The following is a 19068-nucleotide window of genomic DNA, read 5'->3' as shown; positions in this document are numbered from 1 at the left end:
TTACCTTATGTAGAGCTAAAATTATACCTAATCAACCTTATTGCTCATGCCTACGAAACGGGTTTCAAAATATAAATATTAAAATATATATATATAGGCTATAACTTACGGACGATACAAAGTAGAGAGTTGGGTCGGGAGGTCCACCCCGGGCAGCAATGCGTGCTGTTGCGGCTGCGACATACGTGAGGCCTGCCGAGAAAAAGAAAAACTAAATTAAAACGAAAAAATAAAAAAAATAAAACGTTTAAAAATACAATCTATGAGGTCTGTAGCAATCTGTAACGGACAATCTTTGTATCGGAGAGAGTGAGTTTCAAGTGAAGATGAGGTTGCTGAATATAGAATACAGGTAGGTGCATGAACCAAACATGACCGCTTTCTAGATTGAAAATACCTATTTGAGAGGGGTCAGGTTTCTTTACCATCCATATACCTATCCATACTGTAGAAATTAACAGGTAGGTTAAAGTTTAAGTTAATCTTAAATGTAAAAAAATCTCGAACAGGAACAAGTAATATGTGTAGAAATAAATGAGGTGGGCGTTAAAACTAACAAAAGATCATTGAAGCTCTACAAAAATGAGGGTAGCAGGTCTGACATAATCAGTCTTATCAAAAAATACTATAAACATACATTATGTTAAAAACTGTAGTAAAGTAAAAATACGATGCACTTACAAATGTTTACAATAACCGAGATAATAGACGTGATGATATCTCCTCGAAAATGGGTCAGTAAGTTTAAGAAATTACTTAACATTACGATAAAATGGAACAACTTGAAATAGAGTACGTAAATACTTAATTAATTTGATATGGAACATTTTCTACGATTGACCCTGAATCTATTACCTTATTATGAAAAGGGTTCAAATAAATTGATAAAAGGCCGTCTTACTATATTGAAATCATTTACCCACAATTATTTTGAAGTGGTTGCCTAAATTGTGTTAAAGATCAAAAGAGACGGCACATACATAGACGGAGAACTACGTATTAAACTGATACATATTCACTCCTTGCTTTATGTAGGTATACCTTGTACATTAAATACACAAACCACACGTAATAGATTCATATTTAGTTCCAGCACTTAATAGATCAATGTATCCCGCTGATCTCAACCCCAACCTTGCCCCGACCGTCCAATTGTCTTCAACATAACTCAGAGATTAGTTAAAGCGCATCCAAACAATTCGTTGCGCCACTTAATGTCGACGACTAATTCGTTATTTTAGGTCAGTGCAGTTAAAAGGCGTATATTTATCCCGCTGTTTTGATCCTTTGTGCCATTGTGCCCCCTCAAGCATGTGATTAGGTTCGTTGGAGCTTCGGCTTGCCTCGGTTACGCCTTTGCTTGCTGTTTCATTTGGGATTGAGCCCTAACAGCAAACAAAACTTTAAGCATTTTGAAATTGGGCATTTCAGTCCTAGAATTTATCGTTCAGCAGCCTTACCTAAATGCTTCTGTCTTTTACATTCTAAATTTTGAACGCATACTGCCACCTTCATACGTAGCTATACACATTTAATTGTTTCAAACATTATCGGCTTGTGAGTTTGTCAATACACAAAAGTGTAGATAGTAGATACTATAAAGCTGACCGTCCACAACCCTACTCCGAAACTAAACCACCAAACCGCCAACCAGAAGAAAACAGTTGACCGCGTGCGCGTGTGACCTTGCCATGTCTCATGTCACAACCGTGCCCCAGTGACTCCGGCGTCGTTCCGCTCTGCCCCTTCAACTGCCCAAATCTAGCCGCGTGGAATTCACCCACACAGCGCCCACACGTGGCTCCCTGGACCGTAGGATATGAATGGCGGCTCCAGTTACAAATGGCAGGATTAGGTGTTCTACAGTTATAAAAAGACGGCTGGTTTGGAAAGGAGCGCGTTTTTTGACGGTTGTCGTCAATTGTTTGGTATGATGTCCTTTGATTGTTATGTGGGTGAGGTTAGCTAAGCTGGATCCTTTGTTTGTAATATGACGATACATTATGAAATAAAATATTCTTAACATTCATAATTCGAAAGAGTTTTTGTCCTAAAGTTGATGTGATAGAGAATCTGTAGCTCGCAATTTCATCAACAACATTTGATTTTGTAACTTCACCGATTATGTTATTAATCTCTCAGAGTCCAAAGCTGCTGCATCTCCCTCCACTCGCCTGCCCCGCCACTAGCGCCGCCAGCGCCACACACCACCACAATGTCATCTTGCACCATCTCCCTCCACTCACCCCACAAAGTGCCTCGGCGCCCGCTCCTCCATGGTCCTGGCGGCGCGCGCCCAGTGCCTCGGCCGCGGCGTGGCGGCGCGCTCCGCCTGCCCCGCCACTAGCGCCGCCAGCGCCACACACCACCACAATGTCATCTTGGCACCATCACCCTGGAAGTAGAGCTTAGTTAGCGTCAACGTATAATCAAGCTGAAGAGGAAAGTGGACAGAGTGCTGTGGCAATCCGTTGGAGGCGAGTGCAATTGGTTATCTTCGAACCCGCAGCCCCAAGGTTCGGAAGCTGGTTCACTACCACCTTAGCTATGGCGCCGCTGTTTGGGAGGAAGCTGCATGGCTTAGTAAACATACTTAGATAATTGTCAAAAGCTCACAAGCAAATCTAACGCGCACAAACCTAACCTACCAGTGGGAAAATAATAAATAAAAAACATTAGATACAGTGATGAGATGACATCACAATCTGGACTGCACACGACGGGTCGGGAATCCGTGCCGAAATGATAAGAGGGGCGACGACCCGAGCGCCCTGCGGCCCTGGCCACTCTAGCTTACAAAAAAACGCACGAAAGAGAGCTGTCATGCAATCGGTGCGTTTATTACAACGAGATAGAGCCGTGGTGAGTGCAACATCGATCTGAAGGTTCGTTTTATGTAAGATAGAGTGACCACTGACCAGTGAGGTCCAGGCTGTTACCTTCAGGGTAACATGGGACGGATTTCAGACATTAGGCAGCTTTGTAAATGCTCACAGAACAAAATATATTTTAGAAACAGCAAAGAGATCGGTAGGTTCGTTTTTTTTGTAAAGTTGAAGAAACCTATGCTAAGCGTGTGTTCGCAGAAGATGATGTAGCTTTAATTATCGAAAACGAAACCATATTCAAATTACAAAGCCTAACTTTGTAGTTAAGTACCACGCAGGATTACATTTATTAATTATGTAAATCAAGCTTTACATAATCACTGCAAGATAATGCACCTCGTACTTAAATGCCGATACGAGATAAATACATAAATAGTCACAATCAAGTGTTTAAACGAGTATAATATTGTGATAACAGCGTGCTTTACGACCGATTCTTTTATACTAAGCCAACATATTTTATCGCTTTGCAAATAAAAAATAAGTAGTTTACGCTGAATTGCAGAAAGGCAGCTTTAAGCTAATGTTGATGTTTAATGTATTGCTGCCTTGCTTTGACAGTATACGGACAGAAAGAGACATACATAAGATTTAATGCCGATATCAGCTTAAAGTTCCTTTCTGCTTCTCGACATAAGATAGGTAGATTGAACTCTGTGCTGCAAAAAGGGTTATTGTTTTTGGAAGGTTTTTTCAGGTCTGCCATGCCATTCTTCCATAAATCTAAACATTAATTATTATAAATAGAAAAAAGTAACCTAAAAAGGACCATTCATGCATCAATGCAATATAGGTAATCTGGAGTCCTTAGTCCTGAGTCACGAGAGGCGGCCGCCCACTTCGTAACTAGCTAGAGATCAGGATGTACCGACGCTTATTTACTTTAAATATCATTCATAGACCAGCCGATGGCTTGCATTATTATGTGCGTATACTTTTTGTAGAGAATCGTGCATGGTGCATGAAAGAAACCCCCTCGTGGTGTACGATATCTTATATACTTACATAGATGAAGATAGATACCTAATAAAAATATCTCCATTCTCTACACATCATAATATTATCATGCCATGATCAAGTTGTTTGCATCATGACAAGCAAACTGTTAACTAAAAGGATCATTATCCTTTAATGAACAAATATCAAAATATTTAATTTATGTTTATAAGAGTATCTTTCTCGGGTTACTTATTCAATGGATTTAAATTAAAATGGGTTGTGTAAACAAATCTACTCGCATCGCCGTTAAAAGAACATTACTCTTTATTGCATTCAACAGGACTCGCTTGATCCTTTTTTTGTTCTATTATAATGTTTATCCCGTTAGTAATAAGATCTATAAGTTTCCAAATGTGCTTGAAGGTATTGTATGGACACTTAATGTCATCTTTGATCCTATCATCATAACACCCAGCAACAGTTCACAATAGCCAGGAAATATTCCTGACGGTGTTAGAAAACATAGCTTTTTGGTTTAACATTTAAAGAAAAACATTTATAAAACCTTTACAGCTAACTGTAAAAGCTTTCACGTGAAACCTGAGCTACGCTGAAAAGGACCATGACAATGGATGGTATTTATTTTGGTACTTGTACAATAAGTAAGTATGACAGCTTTGAAACTGTTTTTCTGCTATACGAATTTAGTACATCTACCAGGGCCGGGTTTAGGGATAGGATTTTACTTCTAGATTATCTTGCTAAGCCTGGGATATGGGAATATTCATGGCAAAAGTACAACGAATACAGTACTTAAAATAAAAAGCGTCAAAAAAGGTTCCATAAACGTCAACATGATGGTATGCGTTCAAAGAATCGACATGAGAGAATGAATTGCGTTCTATTGACAACATGAGTCCCAGTTAAAGATGCCGACATCCCTTTACTCTACATGTAGAGTGTAGATGCTTCAACATAAATTCACAGTGCGAGAGCGGTGAGAGAAGAAGCAAGTTTATCGATTTACTTAACTGTATATTATGATGTAAAACATTATTAAGTATATCACTTTATACACAACACCTCTGATGCGTTTAAATGTTAATGAATATAAATATGTATAATTCAAACGCTATAAATATCAGGAAACTTTATTTTAATTTTAAAAACAATACAAATGCTCTATCTTCAATATTTAAGGTACTTTCCCTACACGTGGCATCCCCGCGTATATTGTTATTGTACAATCCGCTTAGCTCATGCACTGTGTCCACCACCTCGTCTCTGGATGCCCCCAATGGAGCGACAATTAACGCAGAGCAGTCGAGTAATCAACAACACAACTATCTATACTGAAAAAGGGTTGGATTAACAGCACTATATTATTATATGCAGCGTCGGTACTTTTATGTAAGAATAAATAAAAAAAGATACGTTATTGTTAAAATGCAACAAAGATTTTTGTATGTCTCAGAATAAGGTAGCGCATTTGTGGTCTGTAACCTTTTTATAATCTGTGCCTCTACTCTATGGTTATATAGAAATAAAAAAAAAATCACGCTGCACGCTCCATCTTTTAATTTGCAAAATCCATTTAAATAAATAGTTTCCACCATCGCTTTCATCAGGTTGTGGGCCCAGGACCTTCTGCCTTCACCAGTGGATCGTGTGGAAACTATTTTGTTTGAAGGATTGCTGCGGTCAAGTGGCGAAAAATCTTGTGGCCGGTCAAGGTCAAAGGCGAACGCGACAGCGTGGCGTGGGCCGGTAAAGGTCCATCGAAGGCGGAGGCAAGGACGTGGTAAAGCGATCCAATCGTCGAGTCTTCATCAAGAAAAATGGAAGCGGCAGGGTTGAGCATCGATCGCCGACAACTTCTAGAAGGCGCGGAGGGATGGACCGCGTGGCATTTCAAGATCAAGGTCATGCTGAGGGCGGCGGGTCTCCTCGACATCGTGGATGGCACACTCAAGCCGCCAGAGGATAAATCGGAGATAGAAAAGTGGGAGGTAAAGGACGCTAAAGCTCAAAATTTAATTGTAATGCATGTATCTGAAAAAATAATTCCCCAAATCTCCAATTGTCAATCTGCATGTGAAATATGGAGCAAATTGCTGACTATATTTGAGCAAAAAGGAGAGCTGTCAGTCCACATTCTCCAACAAAAGTTCTTCGCCATGAGATATGAAGAAAATGATAGCATGTCCCAATATTTGAGTAGATTCGAAGGAATCCTATGTAAGCTTCGAAACATAAACGCAGAGGTCAGCGACAGCATGGCTATAACTAAGATAACCTCGTCCTTACCAGTTCAATACCAACACTTCGTGTCTGCGTGGGAATCAGTACCTGCAGACAAGCGTACCCTCGAGGAGCTCACTGCGAGGCTTCTGATTGAGGAGCAGCGCTTCAACTCAAGGAAGGAGGAAGAAGAGGTTACAGCGTTTGCGGCATTCAAGGGACGGAAATGCTTCAAGTGTGGTAAAATAGGACACTACAAGAAAGATTGCAGGTCAGGTAATGTCAGTAATAATATTAATAATAATTCTAATAACAGCAAGTATTGTTCTCACTGCAAAAAGTCTAATCATAATTTAAAAAATTGTTGGTTTAAAAACAAAAGTAATAACAGTAATTTTAGTGGTAAAAGCTATGTAAACTCTGGTAATGCATTTCCTGTGTCTGTGCTGCCGTCTGCTTTGAGCAGTCAAACTACTAATGATTTGTGGATCATGGACAGTGGTGCCTCAGAGCACATGTGCCATAACATCAACTTATTCTCAGAATATAAAAAGTTAGAAAACCCTAAATCTATTATTGTAGGTGATGGTAAAATCATACATGCAGTAGGGTTAGGTAGCATTACATTGGAGGCATACAACGGTAAAGTTTGGATTCATACAACATTAAATAATGTATTGCATGTTCCTGAAATAAAAACGAATTTATTTTCAGCAAGTTCAGCAACAGACAGGGGTTATAATGTGACCATAAATAAACAAAACTGTATTTTCACAAAAAATAAACAAGGAAGTGTATGTGCATTAGCCTATCGAGAAAATAATCTATTTGTCATGAAATTCAGGTTTATAAGTTTTGAAAATGCATGTGTTGGTAAGTGCAGTGATAATTTAATGGATTGGCATGAAAAAATGTGTCATCAGGACATTGAACAAGTGAAATTAATGTTGAAAAGGTCTAACATTGATTGTGATTTAAACAGTGGTAGGGAAGTAACATGTGAGTCGTGTCTTAAGGGCAAGTTACACAAACAACCATTTCCATTAAGTCAAGTTAGGGCGGAGAGACCTGGGCAACTTTTACATATGGATCTTTGTGGGCCAATGGAATCAACATCATTAGGTGGTGCCAGATATTACCTACTTATTAAAGATGACTATACAAAGTATAAAACAGTATATTTTCTTAAAAATAAGTCAGAAACCATTGAAAAAGTTAGGATTTTTCTTAATTATGTTACAAAAAATCTTGAGTACAAAGTTGAGGTTATAAGGTCTGACTGTGGGTTAGAGTTCTTAAATAAAAGTATGAAAGTGTTGTTGGATAACTTAGGTATCATTCATCAAACAAGTGTTCCCTACACCCCACAGCAAAATGGTTGTGTTGAAAGAGAAATGAGAACAACAACAGAAGCGGCTAGGAGTATTTTACTGTCAAGCGGCTTAAACAAGTCCCTTTGGGCAGAAGCTGTTAACACAGCAGTGTTCGTTATAAATAGAACAGGTAAAAGTAGAATAAAAAATGTTACCCCTTATGAGTTATGGTTCAAAACAAATAAGTTTGATTTAAATAACTTAAAAACTTTCGGGTGTAAAGTCGGGGTTCACATCCCAAATCAAAAACGAACCAAATGGGATAGTAAAGCAGAGATAGGTTTCTTTGTAGGTTATGGAGAAACAACTAAGGGATATAGAATCTATTTTCCCAACAAAAATGATGTTTTGATTAAAAGAGAAGTAACTTTTATGAAAGAAATGAGTAGTGAGAAGTCACGTCCAATAGTAGGTAACGGTGATCAGGTTATTGAAGCTTCTACCTCTACAAATCAAACTATAGGTAATGATTATACAATCTCTGAAGAACAACAGATGCCGACAATAAATGAGGAAAATATAGTATCTGAAGAAGAAATGACATCTACAGAAGAGAAAGAATCAAGTGAAGAAGAGCTCGAAGGATATAGTACACCAGACAGGGCAGTGTCAGAAATGGTCGATAGACAAAACCTAGAAGTTGAAGAAATAACAACAGAAGATGTAGATGAAGGAATACCAGAATCAAACCTAAGGAGAAGCAAGCGGACTATAAAAAAACCTCAATATTTAAAGGATTATGAAACTAATTTCCTCACAACGTCCGTGGAACCACTCACCATTGAAGAAGCTCTGACTTCAGATGCTAAAGAAAATTGGAAGGATGCTATGAAAACAGAGATGGATACATTAAATGAAAATAATACATGGACTATAGTAGACGATGTCCCAGACGGTAACAAAGTTATTTCAAGTAAATGGGTTTTTAAAGTTAAAGAGGTCGGAGATCAAAAGGTTTACAAAGCTAGGCTAGTAGCAAGAGGTTTTGAACAGGATGATTGTGATCTAGAGGTCTATTCACCAGTTGCTAGATTGCCAACATTTAGGGTATTTATGGCTGTAGCACATAAATTAGGACTATCAGTGCATCAAATGGATGTAGTAGGTGCCTTTTTACACGGTGATATAGATGAAACAGTGTATCTAAAACTACCTTCTGGTGAAATCTGTAAACTCAACAAATCGTTGTACGGGTTAAAAAAATCTCCTAAGTACTGGAATAAAAAATTTGATAACTTCATGATAAAGGAAGGTTTTACCAAGTCAAAAAGTGATCACTGTTTATATTCTAGAAAACAAGGTGAATGTAAGACCTATTTACTGTTATATGTCGATGACATACTGATATTTAGCACTAAAAACAGTGATTTAGAAGTTTTTAAAAGAAACCTGTGTATGTCATTCAAAATGAAGGATTTAGGATTAGCTAAAAGTTTTTTAGGTATTGACATTGTTCAAGAAAAAGATAAAATTATAATTAGTCAAAGTAAATACTTAACTAAAGTTCTAGAGCGTTTTAATATGTCAAACTGCAAACCTATGAGTACTCCTATAGATCAAAACTTTAAATTTGAAGTTTTAAAAAGAGATGTTTCAGAAAGTTCTGAAATTGAGAAAAAGTGTAGACAACTAATAGGAAGTTTAATGTATGCAGTTTGTGGCACAAGACCAGACTTATGTGTGTCTGTTAGTTTCCTTAGCAGGTATCAGCACTGTGCAAGTATCATGCTATATAAAAGTTTAAAACGTGTACTGCGGTACATAAAAGGTACTTTGAATTATGCTTTGGTATACGGTAGCGCAGACACAGACAATGGATTGCTGGGTTTTGTTGATGCGGATTGGTCCGGAGACACTTCGGATAGAAAGTCAACGACAGGATATTTCTTTAAGATGTTTAACTGTATTGTAGTTTGGTGTTGTAAGAAACAATTATGTGTATCACTGTCATCCACAGAATCAGAGTATATTGCTTTAAGCATAGCCATAGCAGAAGCTTGTTGGTTGAAACATTTACTAAATGATTTTGATATTATCAGCGATCAAGTGATTATCTATGAGGATAACCAGTCAGTAATAAAGTTAGCATACAACAGTGAAAATATGAAAAGATTAAAACATCTGGATACCAGATATCACTTCATTGTTGATAAAATTAATGAAAAGTGTATCTCCCTTGAATACATTAAAACAAATGATAACTTAGCAGATTTGTTAACAAAACCATTAGGAAAAAATCTCTTTGAAAAATTTAACAAAATTCTGTTTTCTGTTATAGATTAAAAGTCAGCTAAGGTATCGGGCAGTGTAAAAGTTTAAGGCATTACTGTTAAGATTAATTTAACGTTTTTTGTTCTTTGGTAAATTTAAAGACACAAATATGTCAGAAAAATAAAGTAATGTTAAGGCATAATGTAGACTTAGGATTTATGTTAGTAAACTTTGTATAACTGAGCTTGTTCGGTAGTTAACTACTAAATTTAACCTTTTGTGTTTAAAGTAGGTAGGTAAGCTAGAAGTATTAGTAGGTACTTATGTCAAGTAAGTTATTAAAATATTTTGTGTTTCTTAAGTAGAGAAGGTTTAGTGCGTACTCATGCTTTATATAATTTATATAGTCACAAGAGATTAGTTAAGAATAAGATTTACTGTTAGTTTGTGTCATAAATACAGCATTGTATGATTGTAGGAAAATATTTGTTGGGGGGGGATGTTAAAATGCAACAAAGATTTTTGTATGTCTCAGAATAAGGTAGCGCATTTGTGGTCTGTAACCTTTTTATAATCTGTGCCTCTACTCTATGGTTATATAGAAATAAAAAAAAATTCACGCTGCACGCTCCATCTTTTAATTTGCAAAATCCATTTAAATAAATAGTTTCCACCATCGCTTTCATCATATAAAATAATTATTTTCACATCTACTCTTACTCTCTTTCTATGAAAACTATCTAAATCAATTTATTTCTAGCGATTGCATTCGATACTTTTAATTCCGAGTGTGTGTACCATCTGTATGTTTTTTTATACTAATTAATCACCGAAATCCTTTAAAATAATTAAAGGGTCTTCTAATTTCACGGTGGATTTCATATTTTAATGAGTGAGTATTGATTATTTATTATGAATAGTTTGATAAGAACATACCTATTATTTTTAAGGTGTTATTAAGTACCTACTTACGACTTCGGTATTCATTCTATTTACAAGTTTAATTTGTTAGTGTTTTTGATACGAATAGAATTTATTTTAAGGTTCGTATGGTCATATGAGAGATGGTTGATCATGCAGCTTTGTTAAGTAGGTATTCTATTTCAGAATTCTTACAGAAATTCCTTTTACCAAGCATATCACAACTCGCCAGCCAAAGCTGGTAACTACTTTAATGATTTTAATTTCGAAACTTTTTTTTTTTCATAAAATCCAACAAACACCATTCCAGTAGCTAACTATATTCCCATACCACAAAGTTCAAAAGGTTCTAATTGAATAGCGATGTCGATGACCCGCAGACAAACAGACAAGCAGTCAGACGGCCGGGCGCCACCGAACGCGATGACTTCACGAATGATGGATCGATCGATCGATTGATCTGACGATGAGTTGGCCATGCGCAAACGCAGCCATAACAACATGCACATTAGTAATAGAAATGTTTGTATTGATGGTTTGACAAGCGAAGCGTTCCTATGAGAAGATGAAGATATGGAGGATGTATCATGTGATAGATTGTACTTTGACATGTGGTATCCACTGATGATGGTAATAATTTAAAATAACGGTATTTTTATTGCTAAAAAACCATAGATATTATGAACTGAGATCATCTACGAGTACATAATGCAGCATACCATCAGTGACTTTCACTCTTTCTAAGTATACTTTATAAGGATATAGAAAAACCCTGAACTGCCCAAATCGTATTGGCATGACCTATCCCACTTTTGAGACTAAGTGAGACATTCAAATACCACAGTTGTAACATCACTTGCAATCAATCTAATCGCGAGGCTATTGCAGGTGGAGCTACAGTAGCAGTTCAATCAAAGCGCGCTCATCTACCTTGTCTATGACAACTAAATGGAACTTAAAAAACATCCATCAAGATGATTGATCAGCGGCACCGAGCGCGAGCAAACAAACCACTGCTGATAGTGCGATGACCCCAATACTCTATAATAGTTTAACACCAATTAAAAAGTAGGGTTTAATTTTGGAAGTTCACTCGACGGCAAGATTACTAATTGTGAATTAAAAGGCTTTTGAAGATTACCATTATATCAATAAAAGTAGGATATTCTTACCAGTGAAAACTTGGAATTGACCACTTAGATTAATTTAATTCTAACACTCATTTTCATGGCGATCCGCAACACTACCGCACATGATATTGAATCACTGCCGATGCCGATCGATACAAGTGTCAACAGTTAGCTTACTCACTTAATCTTGTAATCCATTAAAGATTAGCCCAGACTAAAGAAAACTTTAAGACACTCGTGACTTCATGACCTGCTCTAATCTCTGCGACAACAAACACCAAATCTAGTGCCTCTCCTGATAAACAAGTACCTAATCTTAATCACACAGTTCAACACATTAATTGGATTAAAAAAATGTGACAAAACTTAATTAGGCCAGGGGACGAATAATTAATTTATGAACGTAATTCTGTTCATTACGGCGATAGTAAATCAATGTTTTTTTAGGTTATTACAAATTGAATTTAACACCTTTTTCAACAATGTCGCACGCACAATGCCAGCAATCAAAGTGTGAACGTGTGAAGTGACCTACAAATGAAGTCACTTATTTATTCTATCGTATGTACAAAAATACTAAAATTGCAATCAACTATTCTTCTAAGTCTTGAGCTATAGTAGCGACAATGTTCCTTAAAATCTATAGTAACAAAATGTACAAGAAAATGGTAAGTAAAGAGCATTACCTCCTGTAAGCTGTCAAAACAGAACTGAAGTTATTAGAACTACACCCCCTTGTGACTATATGTACCTATTTGGGTGTCTTTAGTCTGTCTTTATGTTTTTGCTCGTCTAGATAGATATTTGACAAAGTTTACTTAGGTACAGAGTTTGTAGGCTAATCAATAAAGCTTTTCTCGAAATGAAACAATCGTCCAAAGTATTGCAACTAATGGAGCTTCCTGGCGCGATAACAGCGATAGCCAATGTAAATCACAGTTTATTGCCGCGATAAACACCAGAATACCCGTCCACCTGGTGACCCAATGATCGCCGGCACCTTGTAGGGATTCCGTTAACAATAGTTTAACATAAATTACGCCGCTGTGGCGAGAATTAACGACTACTGCGGTCTACAGTTGAAGAATATAAACTAAAGTAAGCAGGGTTTATGAAGGAAACACATAAAATTGTTTAGCTGTAAGTACAAGCTAATGGAAAAAACAAAGGTGCACCTGATCGCGACCGCTAGTTCACTGAAAGCCGCCGACGCGAAAATGATAAGTTCCGCATCTACAATACAAATCGCATCTGCTAAGTACAACGTATCGGTTTCCAGAAGTGGCGGTGAGATGTTCCACGCTCCTAGTCCAGTTATCCTGACACATGACTCACATCTGCATATAGAGGAGCCATTCATGCAACTAGGAAGCATCGAGCGCGGTGTTGATTTCAGGATGATCAAAGAGTGCGTACTGTACTGCTGCAAGATTGGTTAAGTGGTTGGTTGCCTTATTATATCAGATATATTCTCCTCATTGGTGGTTATGAAATGCGCATAAAGTAAAGTATTGTAGTGTACCTAGGTCTAGCTGCAGATCGCTCACTTCTGGACTCAATTGGCAAGGAATTACTGTGAGACTGTATTCGCCGTTGGGGGTGACGGAGACTGCGTTATACGTTATGGTAGGCTTTTGATAGACGACCATGTACGTATGTCTTTATAATTTTCTTATGTTACTGGTTAATTATTTTACTACGGTGACAAGCCCTTGACCATCTTTAGTATTTTTCAAAGACGAAGAAGTTAAAAACATAAAAAATAACAAGTAGACATGACGTCACAATCACAACTAAACCAAGTCGCCACCAGTGCAGGCCATATGCATAATGTGGTGTGTAAGAGCTGCTGCATTTAGCACTAAACTATTGTTGTAACACCTAACGACAGACAATAAACCTAGGGACACAATAGGCACGTAGGTAATACTCATAAAGCCTAGGGCCAATGTCGTCAGGTCTGTTAATCTTAAAGTCTGACTAGACTTATTCGATAGGAGCTCCTATAGAACTGATGTTAAAGTAGAGGACAGTAAACACGTCTCAGTGTAGTGATACCATAGGATATGACATAATGGAAAGCCTCGCTGCATATATTAGGACGGGACCAGTTGTTTATTCAGGAATGTTAAATGCTGAATATGGAGCTTATTTGAATATGTCAGTCTAATTTGAAAGATATGGTCCATGTAATGTGAATTTATAATTGTAATGAATATTATGAAATTATCAAGTAGGTATGGTAAGTAGAGTTGCTAGAAAAACGTTTTAAGTCATAACAAAAGTTAGTATTGAAGCTTTTTTTTTTTAGAGAAAAACATTTCAATAAGCACAAAACAGTTTTGAAAATTTAATCACCTTAATTAATTTTAGTGTGGGGAAACAAGTTTGGAGCTACATGGGTGCTACTTTTGTAGGTAAGTATATGTTTTATTATTTACACAACCGACTAACTTGTGAAATTAAATAAAATTACGTGAACCTTATCTTGACTTTATTAGTAACAAAATCAACAAGAATTTGTATGAATTCAGCTGCGAGTAAGATAATAAAAGATGAGATGATGCGAAAGTAAAGGTAAACAAAAGTTCGAGATAACTGATTATTGTGAAAATTACGGGCATTTCGGCTCAAGACTTATTGATAACAACTCGCTGTAATGTAGGTTATGAAATTTTAGTTAATTTAGAATCTGTGCGTTTAAAGCTTCTGTACATTGAGGCAAACACAGATAGGGGAGTGAAATCAGCCTGCGCTGTGGTCGTTGCGTAAACCAGTAGCCTTCATGATGTTCCTACATTGATAAGGGACCCGCGAGTCCAGTATAACCCTGGCCCTATTGCTGGATGTAATCTATTTATAATAGTTGAATTCACGACGATATCGGCGCTAGCGATAGTTCAAATGGCAACCGTTTGTTTTTGACCAGTGATTTTGTCCATGTGATAGAGACAATAGAAAGATACTTTACTTGGCTTTTACGTTACGAAAATATTGGTTTTACAAAAATAAGTAACCACCAGGAATAGTTACTACAGAAGGATGTTTAAAGCTTTTCATTGATGGTACAAAATAATTAATGGTAAAATGCTTTGTAGATTCATACCAAAAGATTATGATAGGCAGAAAATAAGCAATCTCATTTCAAAAGTATTGTAAGTACATGATTTTTATTTTGACTTTACTTATTTGATGGCATTGGATGATACAAGAATTTTGATAAATCAGTGCCCATATTATTTCTAATGCTGATAATTGTTAAAATGGTTGATTTTATTGAAGATGTTGTTTTGTTTTTGTTAACCAAGATAGGCTAGTTCGCGAAACGATGACTTTTGGCCCACCGCTGTTTGATAATGTTGGCTTAATTTACTATGTAAAGTAAAATTTGGGAGTAAAAAGTTAGAATTTCAACATTTTAAATAAAGTTAAAGTTCAGTAGGCTCTCAAGAATTCACGCAGTTCAAATCTGTTATAATTACAGTGAATATTTACGCTAAAGCTTTCGATATTATGCAAAAAAGTCAATGCTCTATAATCTCTTTAACGTTGACACTAATGATAATGTAACTGAATTATCTTAAAAGTTTTAAGCCCTGGTTTTCACGAAATACCTTAACAATTCTTGTTTTCTGGAGATGGTCACAAACTTTTCCAGGAAAATATTTTGGGAACATTACGTAATACAGTTTTAATTAATTAATCAAGACAAACACCAGAAAAAAATTAAAAGCACATTTTACCATGCCAGTGAAGTGATCCTGGCTGGAGGGTCCAAGTGAGGGGTCGTTGCTTCAGTGACTACAGTCAGCCGTGGTGATGTGTTCACCGGAAGGATGGCACGATAAGCGCGATGTCGCGCACACACGTCCGCCTCGCTCGGCAGTCCGCACTGAACTGACTAAAATCGCGAGCTTTATCAATGGACCGCCGCACGCGCATGCCTTTGCCTAACCACTTAGATCGGTGGTGCTTCCGTTACATTATTAGTACATGTTATTCTTTACCTAAATGTTTATTTATTGCGCTAGTTTAACCGCTCGGCTTTGTTTACACTGGCCGTTTTAGAGGTGCCAACGTTTTTTGATGCCGGGTCGGTTTGATTAGTGTTGTAATGTTACGTAAAGTAATGTTTGGTGTGCGTATCTTTATTGCCGCTAAGATAGCAAAGGTAGGAGGAAGATGCGAAAAAATAAAGATTTACCAACTCAGGCACATTCAAAAATATTTGTTTGGCTAAATTATAAATAGCTTATTTCGCGTCTCCTTCTACATTAAGTTTAGCAATGGAAGATTATTGAGTAATGATGATGGCGGCATAGCAATAAATTTAGCCATGAGCTTTTATGAGAGTAAATTTCACAGTTCTGAAAGTTGGTGTCGCTGAACAGCCATCAATGTAGAGCAGTGTTCAAGTCATGTAATCCTGAAATCTTATGTTTGATTATAGTGGGGGTTGGGTGGGACAATTTAATTAAGTATATGTACATCTACATAACTAATTTCATATGAATTTTCAGTTGATGAAATAAAAGAACTGCATAAGCTTATAGCTGCGCCCGCTTATGGTCGCTCTGATTTCACGGCGTTCTTTTTGGCTATGCCCGGTCACAGCTGTTGCGTCTTTCTTCCACAGTTAGGTATAGTGAAATATTTCATCGACTAATGGTGCAGTGATCCAGTAAATATGGGTTTAGGTACTGACTTTGCAAATGCTATGGTATTTTTTAAGTTGTTTTGGATGGAATTATAATAAATAAAAATGCCCGATTATTTCCGCGTCATCAAAAAAAAGACCAGCTGTTTTCCCATGTTAGAGTAACAACAATGGGTTGGATCCATCCTGGATACAAAAAACATTGCCAGGACGAACGCCTGTGCAATTCATATCACAATCGATCGATAGTGAATTGATACATAAATTCGCAATATTTGTATCGATGAGGCGGCCTACATTCCGTGTTGATCGTTCGTCTCACAGCTGTGCAAGTGTGGTGCCGCTTTGTCCAAACTACTCCATACTGCCTTTGTTGGAACATGCAATGCGCGCAACATAATTCGTAAATTTTGCATGTCGGTAGCCTCATAATCATGACAGCTTTTGATGGATAAACTATGATAGTTTCAGTTAGATCATTTTTACTAAGTAATTTACCATTTCCTTCTTACAAACTTGCGCCTCCATTGGAATGAAATGTCAAAAAAAATTACTTTATTCGTCACAAACAACTAACTCCAACGGTACCTTTGTTGTTTTTAACTTGCGATGGTCAAATATGCTTAAGTACACACTGGCCTTTATGTGGCCTTTTCAGTGCTTATTAATTATCTTGAGGAATTATGAGACCAGAAGCAAAGATTACTTTTACAGGAATACTACTGGTAAAGAGTATTTAAATAAATATAGAGTATATTTATATAAATATAAGTACTCCACCAATACCCTAATAATTTGCACGCCACTGTAACCACACTGTAGCGACTCGCAGCTAGTGTTTCATCAGATCGGCATGCGACGATTTCAGTGAAGATTCGCGATTTATTTGTTTTGTCGTCATCGATATATTGAATTACATTTTGGCACATATTTTGTATTATAATTGTAATTATTTGTAGAGCCTACAGACAATGATCGTGCTACATAATTGTCGTTATAATGTGAAGGTTTTTTTCAATCTGTACTCATTTAAAAGTGAAATTATTTTTTACGTGATGAACTAAAAGGGATCATATTTGCATAATGGAGGGGCGTATAATCTATATAAATAAAATTGAATTGATGTTCGTTATTCTGCTTAGAACTCGAGAACGGCTGAACCGATTTGGCTAGGGTAGGATAAGAGGCGGTATGAAGTTCGCTGGGCCAGCTATTTATAATACATAAATAAGTTACTTTTTTATAGGTACATATCATATTTTGTTATAAAAAGGTTTATACAACATTTAACCGACTAAACTGACCTCGTAATTTGACACTCGGATCCAACTCATACAACTATGGAAGCTGTATGTTTAAAAACTTGCCTGGATAAAAAATACAAATATGTCATGGTATCTGACTGGAAACTTGGCATAATAGAAAAAAAAACAGGATGAAATTTTATCAGTGTTATCTTTGCTAAGTGTTCAAATCAAAGCAAGTAAATGTATACTAACAGTAGTTAGTTAGTAGTAAAAAATAAATGTGAAATATTTCGAAAATTTTACACTTTAAGTACCTATATGGATGAAAGTTTCATCCACAATTTAGAGAAACATTTTGTGCAGTAAACGTACATGATTCCGAGTAAGTGCAGATGTAACACCCTGTTTGGAATGACATACATTCATACAGCACCCTGTATACTTCTCGCCTCCAGCTCGCCTCTCAGTCTGCGGTTACGTGTTTGGTAAAAAATTTGCACGTCATTTGGTTACTTTAAAAACAGAAAGATAAGATTGTGTGAATATGTTTCTATGTGCTCAGCATCGCGGTGGAATGTGAACAACACGCGCAGGCTTTAGTCTCACGATAGGGGAAGATCATTCGCCTGGGTGAGGCTAATGAACGGCCTCTGTCGTTCCATTTACTATTTAGGAGGTGGGTTCTAAAAATTGTAATTACCATGATACCGTGATCAATCTGTTCATACTTCATACCTTCCGGAGTGACAATCTACGCCTGGAGACGCTGACCGTAGGCACGCGGACGACGGTTACCCAATCAGGACAGTACCTACCTACCTACTGACAGTTAAATTTTGTATATTTTAAATGGACGAACCCGACGTCGCCCTGTACTACCTTTACACTCTCGTACTTGTACCTATACGTCAATCTTGCATTTTATTTATGCTTTTACCTGTAACATGATGGAAAACGTACTAAAGCTATAAGTGGTATTTGATTTTAAAAAATATTCAAATATGGGCCACGCGGCCCACGTGGCCCTTTGTTAGAAATAGGAAGATCTTAAATTTTCGCGAATATCGAAAGTACTTATAAATAAGACTTTCATCGGTCAACTTAGCATCACAGGCTGAGAAGAGAGTTCTTTTCTTTCGCCTTTTAGTTTTCTTGCAAAATCATGACTTATTTTAGCCTGAAAATAATCGTGAAAGTGAATGAACTGGGCCGTAATCCGTCAGGCTCGTGGTTCAGCAAACAGCGTGTTTGAGCGAGCTATCTAATCTGTGTTTGCCGCAGCCTCCGAGAGTAACCCAATTAGCCTTTCGTATGTTCTGTGCAAACTATCATTTTGTACTGAATATTTCTATGCTTCAACCTTACCTGAAAATCTTCTCTTGGAGCACCAACAAATGACCGTATTGATTACGGCAATTACGGCCTAAGTAAGGTGAACGTGTAGGCCCGAAGATTTCTTCC

At 37.0% G+C, this 19068-nt stretch overlaps 1 protein-coding gene across 1 annotated transcript in view; it reads right to left on the bottom strand.

The window, feature by feature from the left end:
* The window catches only part of LOC105389042 (fibrillin-1), a 92231-nt gene extending 76579 nt beyond the window's left edge, over positions 1-15652 (bottom strand). The window contains exons 1-3 of the mRNA XM_048628636.1: positions 15447-15652; positions 2247-2395; positions 110-192 (exon numbers count right to left, since the gene is read on the bottom strand). Coding sequence (XP_048484593.1) covers positions 110-192; positions 2247-2395; positions 15447-15449 — 235 coding nt within the window. The 5' untranslated portion in view covers positions 15450-15652. The remainder of the gene's footprint in view (positions 1-109; positions 193-2246; positions 2396-15446) is intronic.
* Between the last annotated feature and the right edge of the window lie 3416 nt (positions 15653-19068).

Source organism: Plutella xylostella, chromosome 21 (genome assembly GCF_932276165.1).
Source record: "Plutella xylostella chromosome 21, ilPluXylo3.1, whole genome shotgun sequence".
Lineage (NCBI taxonomy): Eukaryota > Metazoa > Arthropoda > Insecta > Lepidoptera > Plutellidae > Plutella > Plutella xylostella.
The sequence above is the reverse complement of the archived record's forward strand: the minus strand, read 5'-3'. Positions and strand labels throughout refer to the sequence as shown.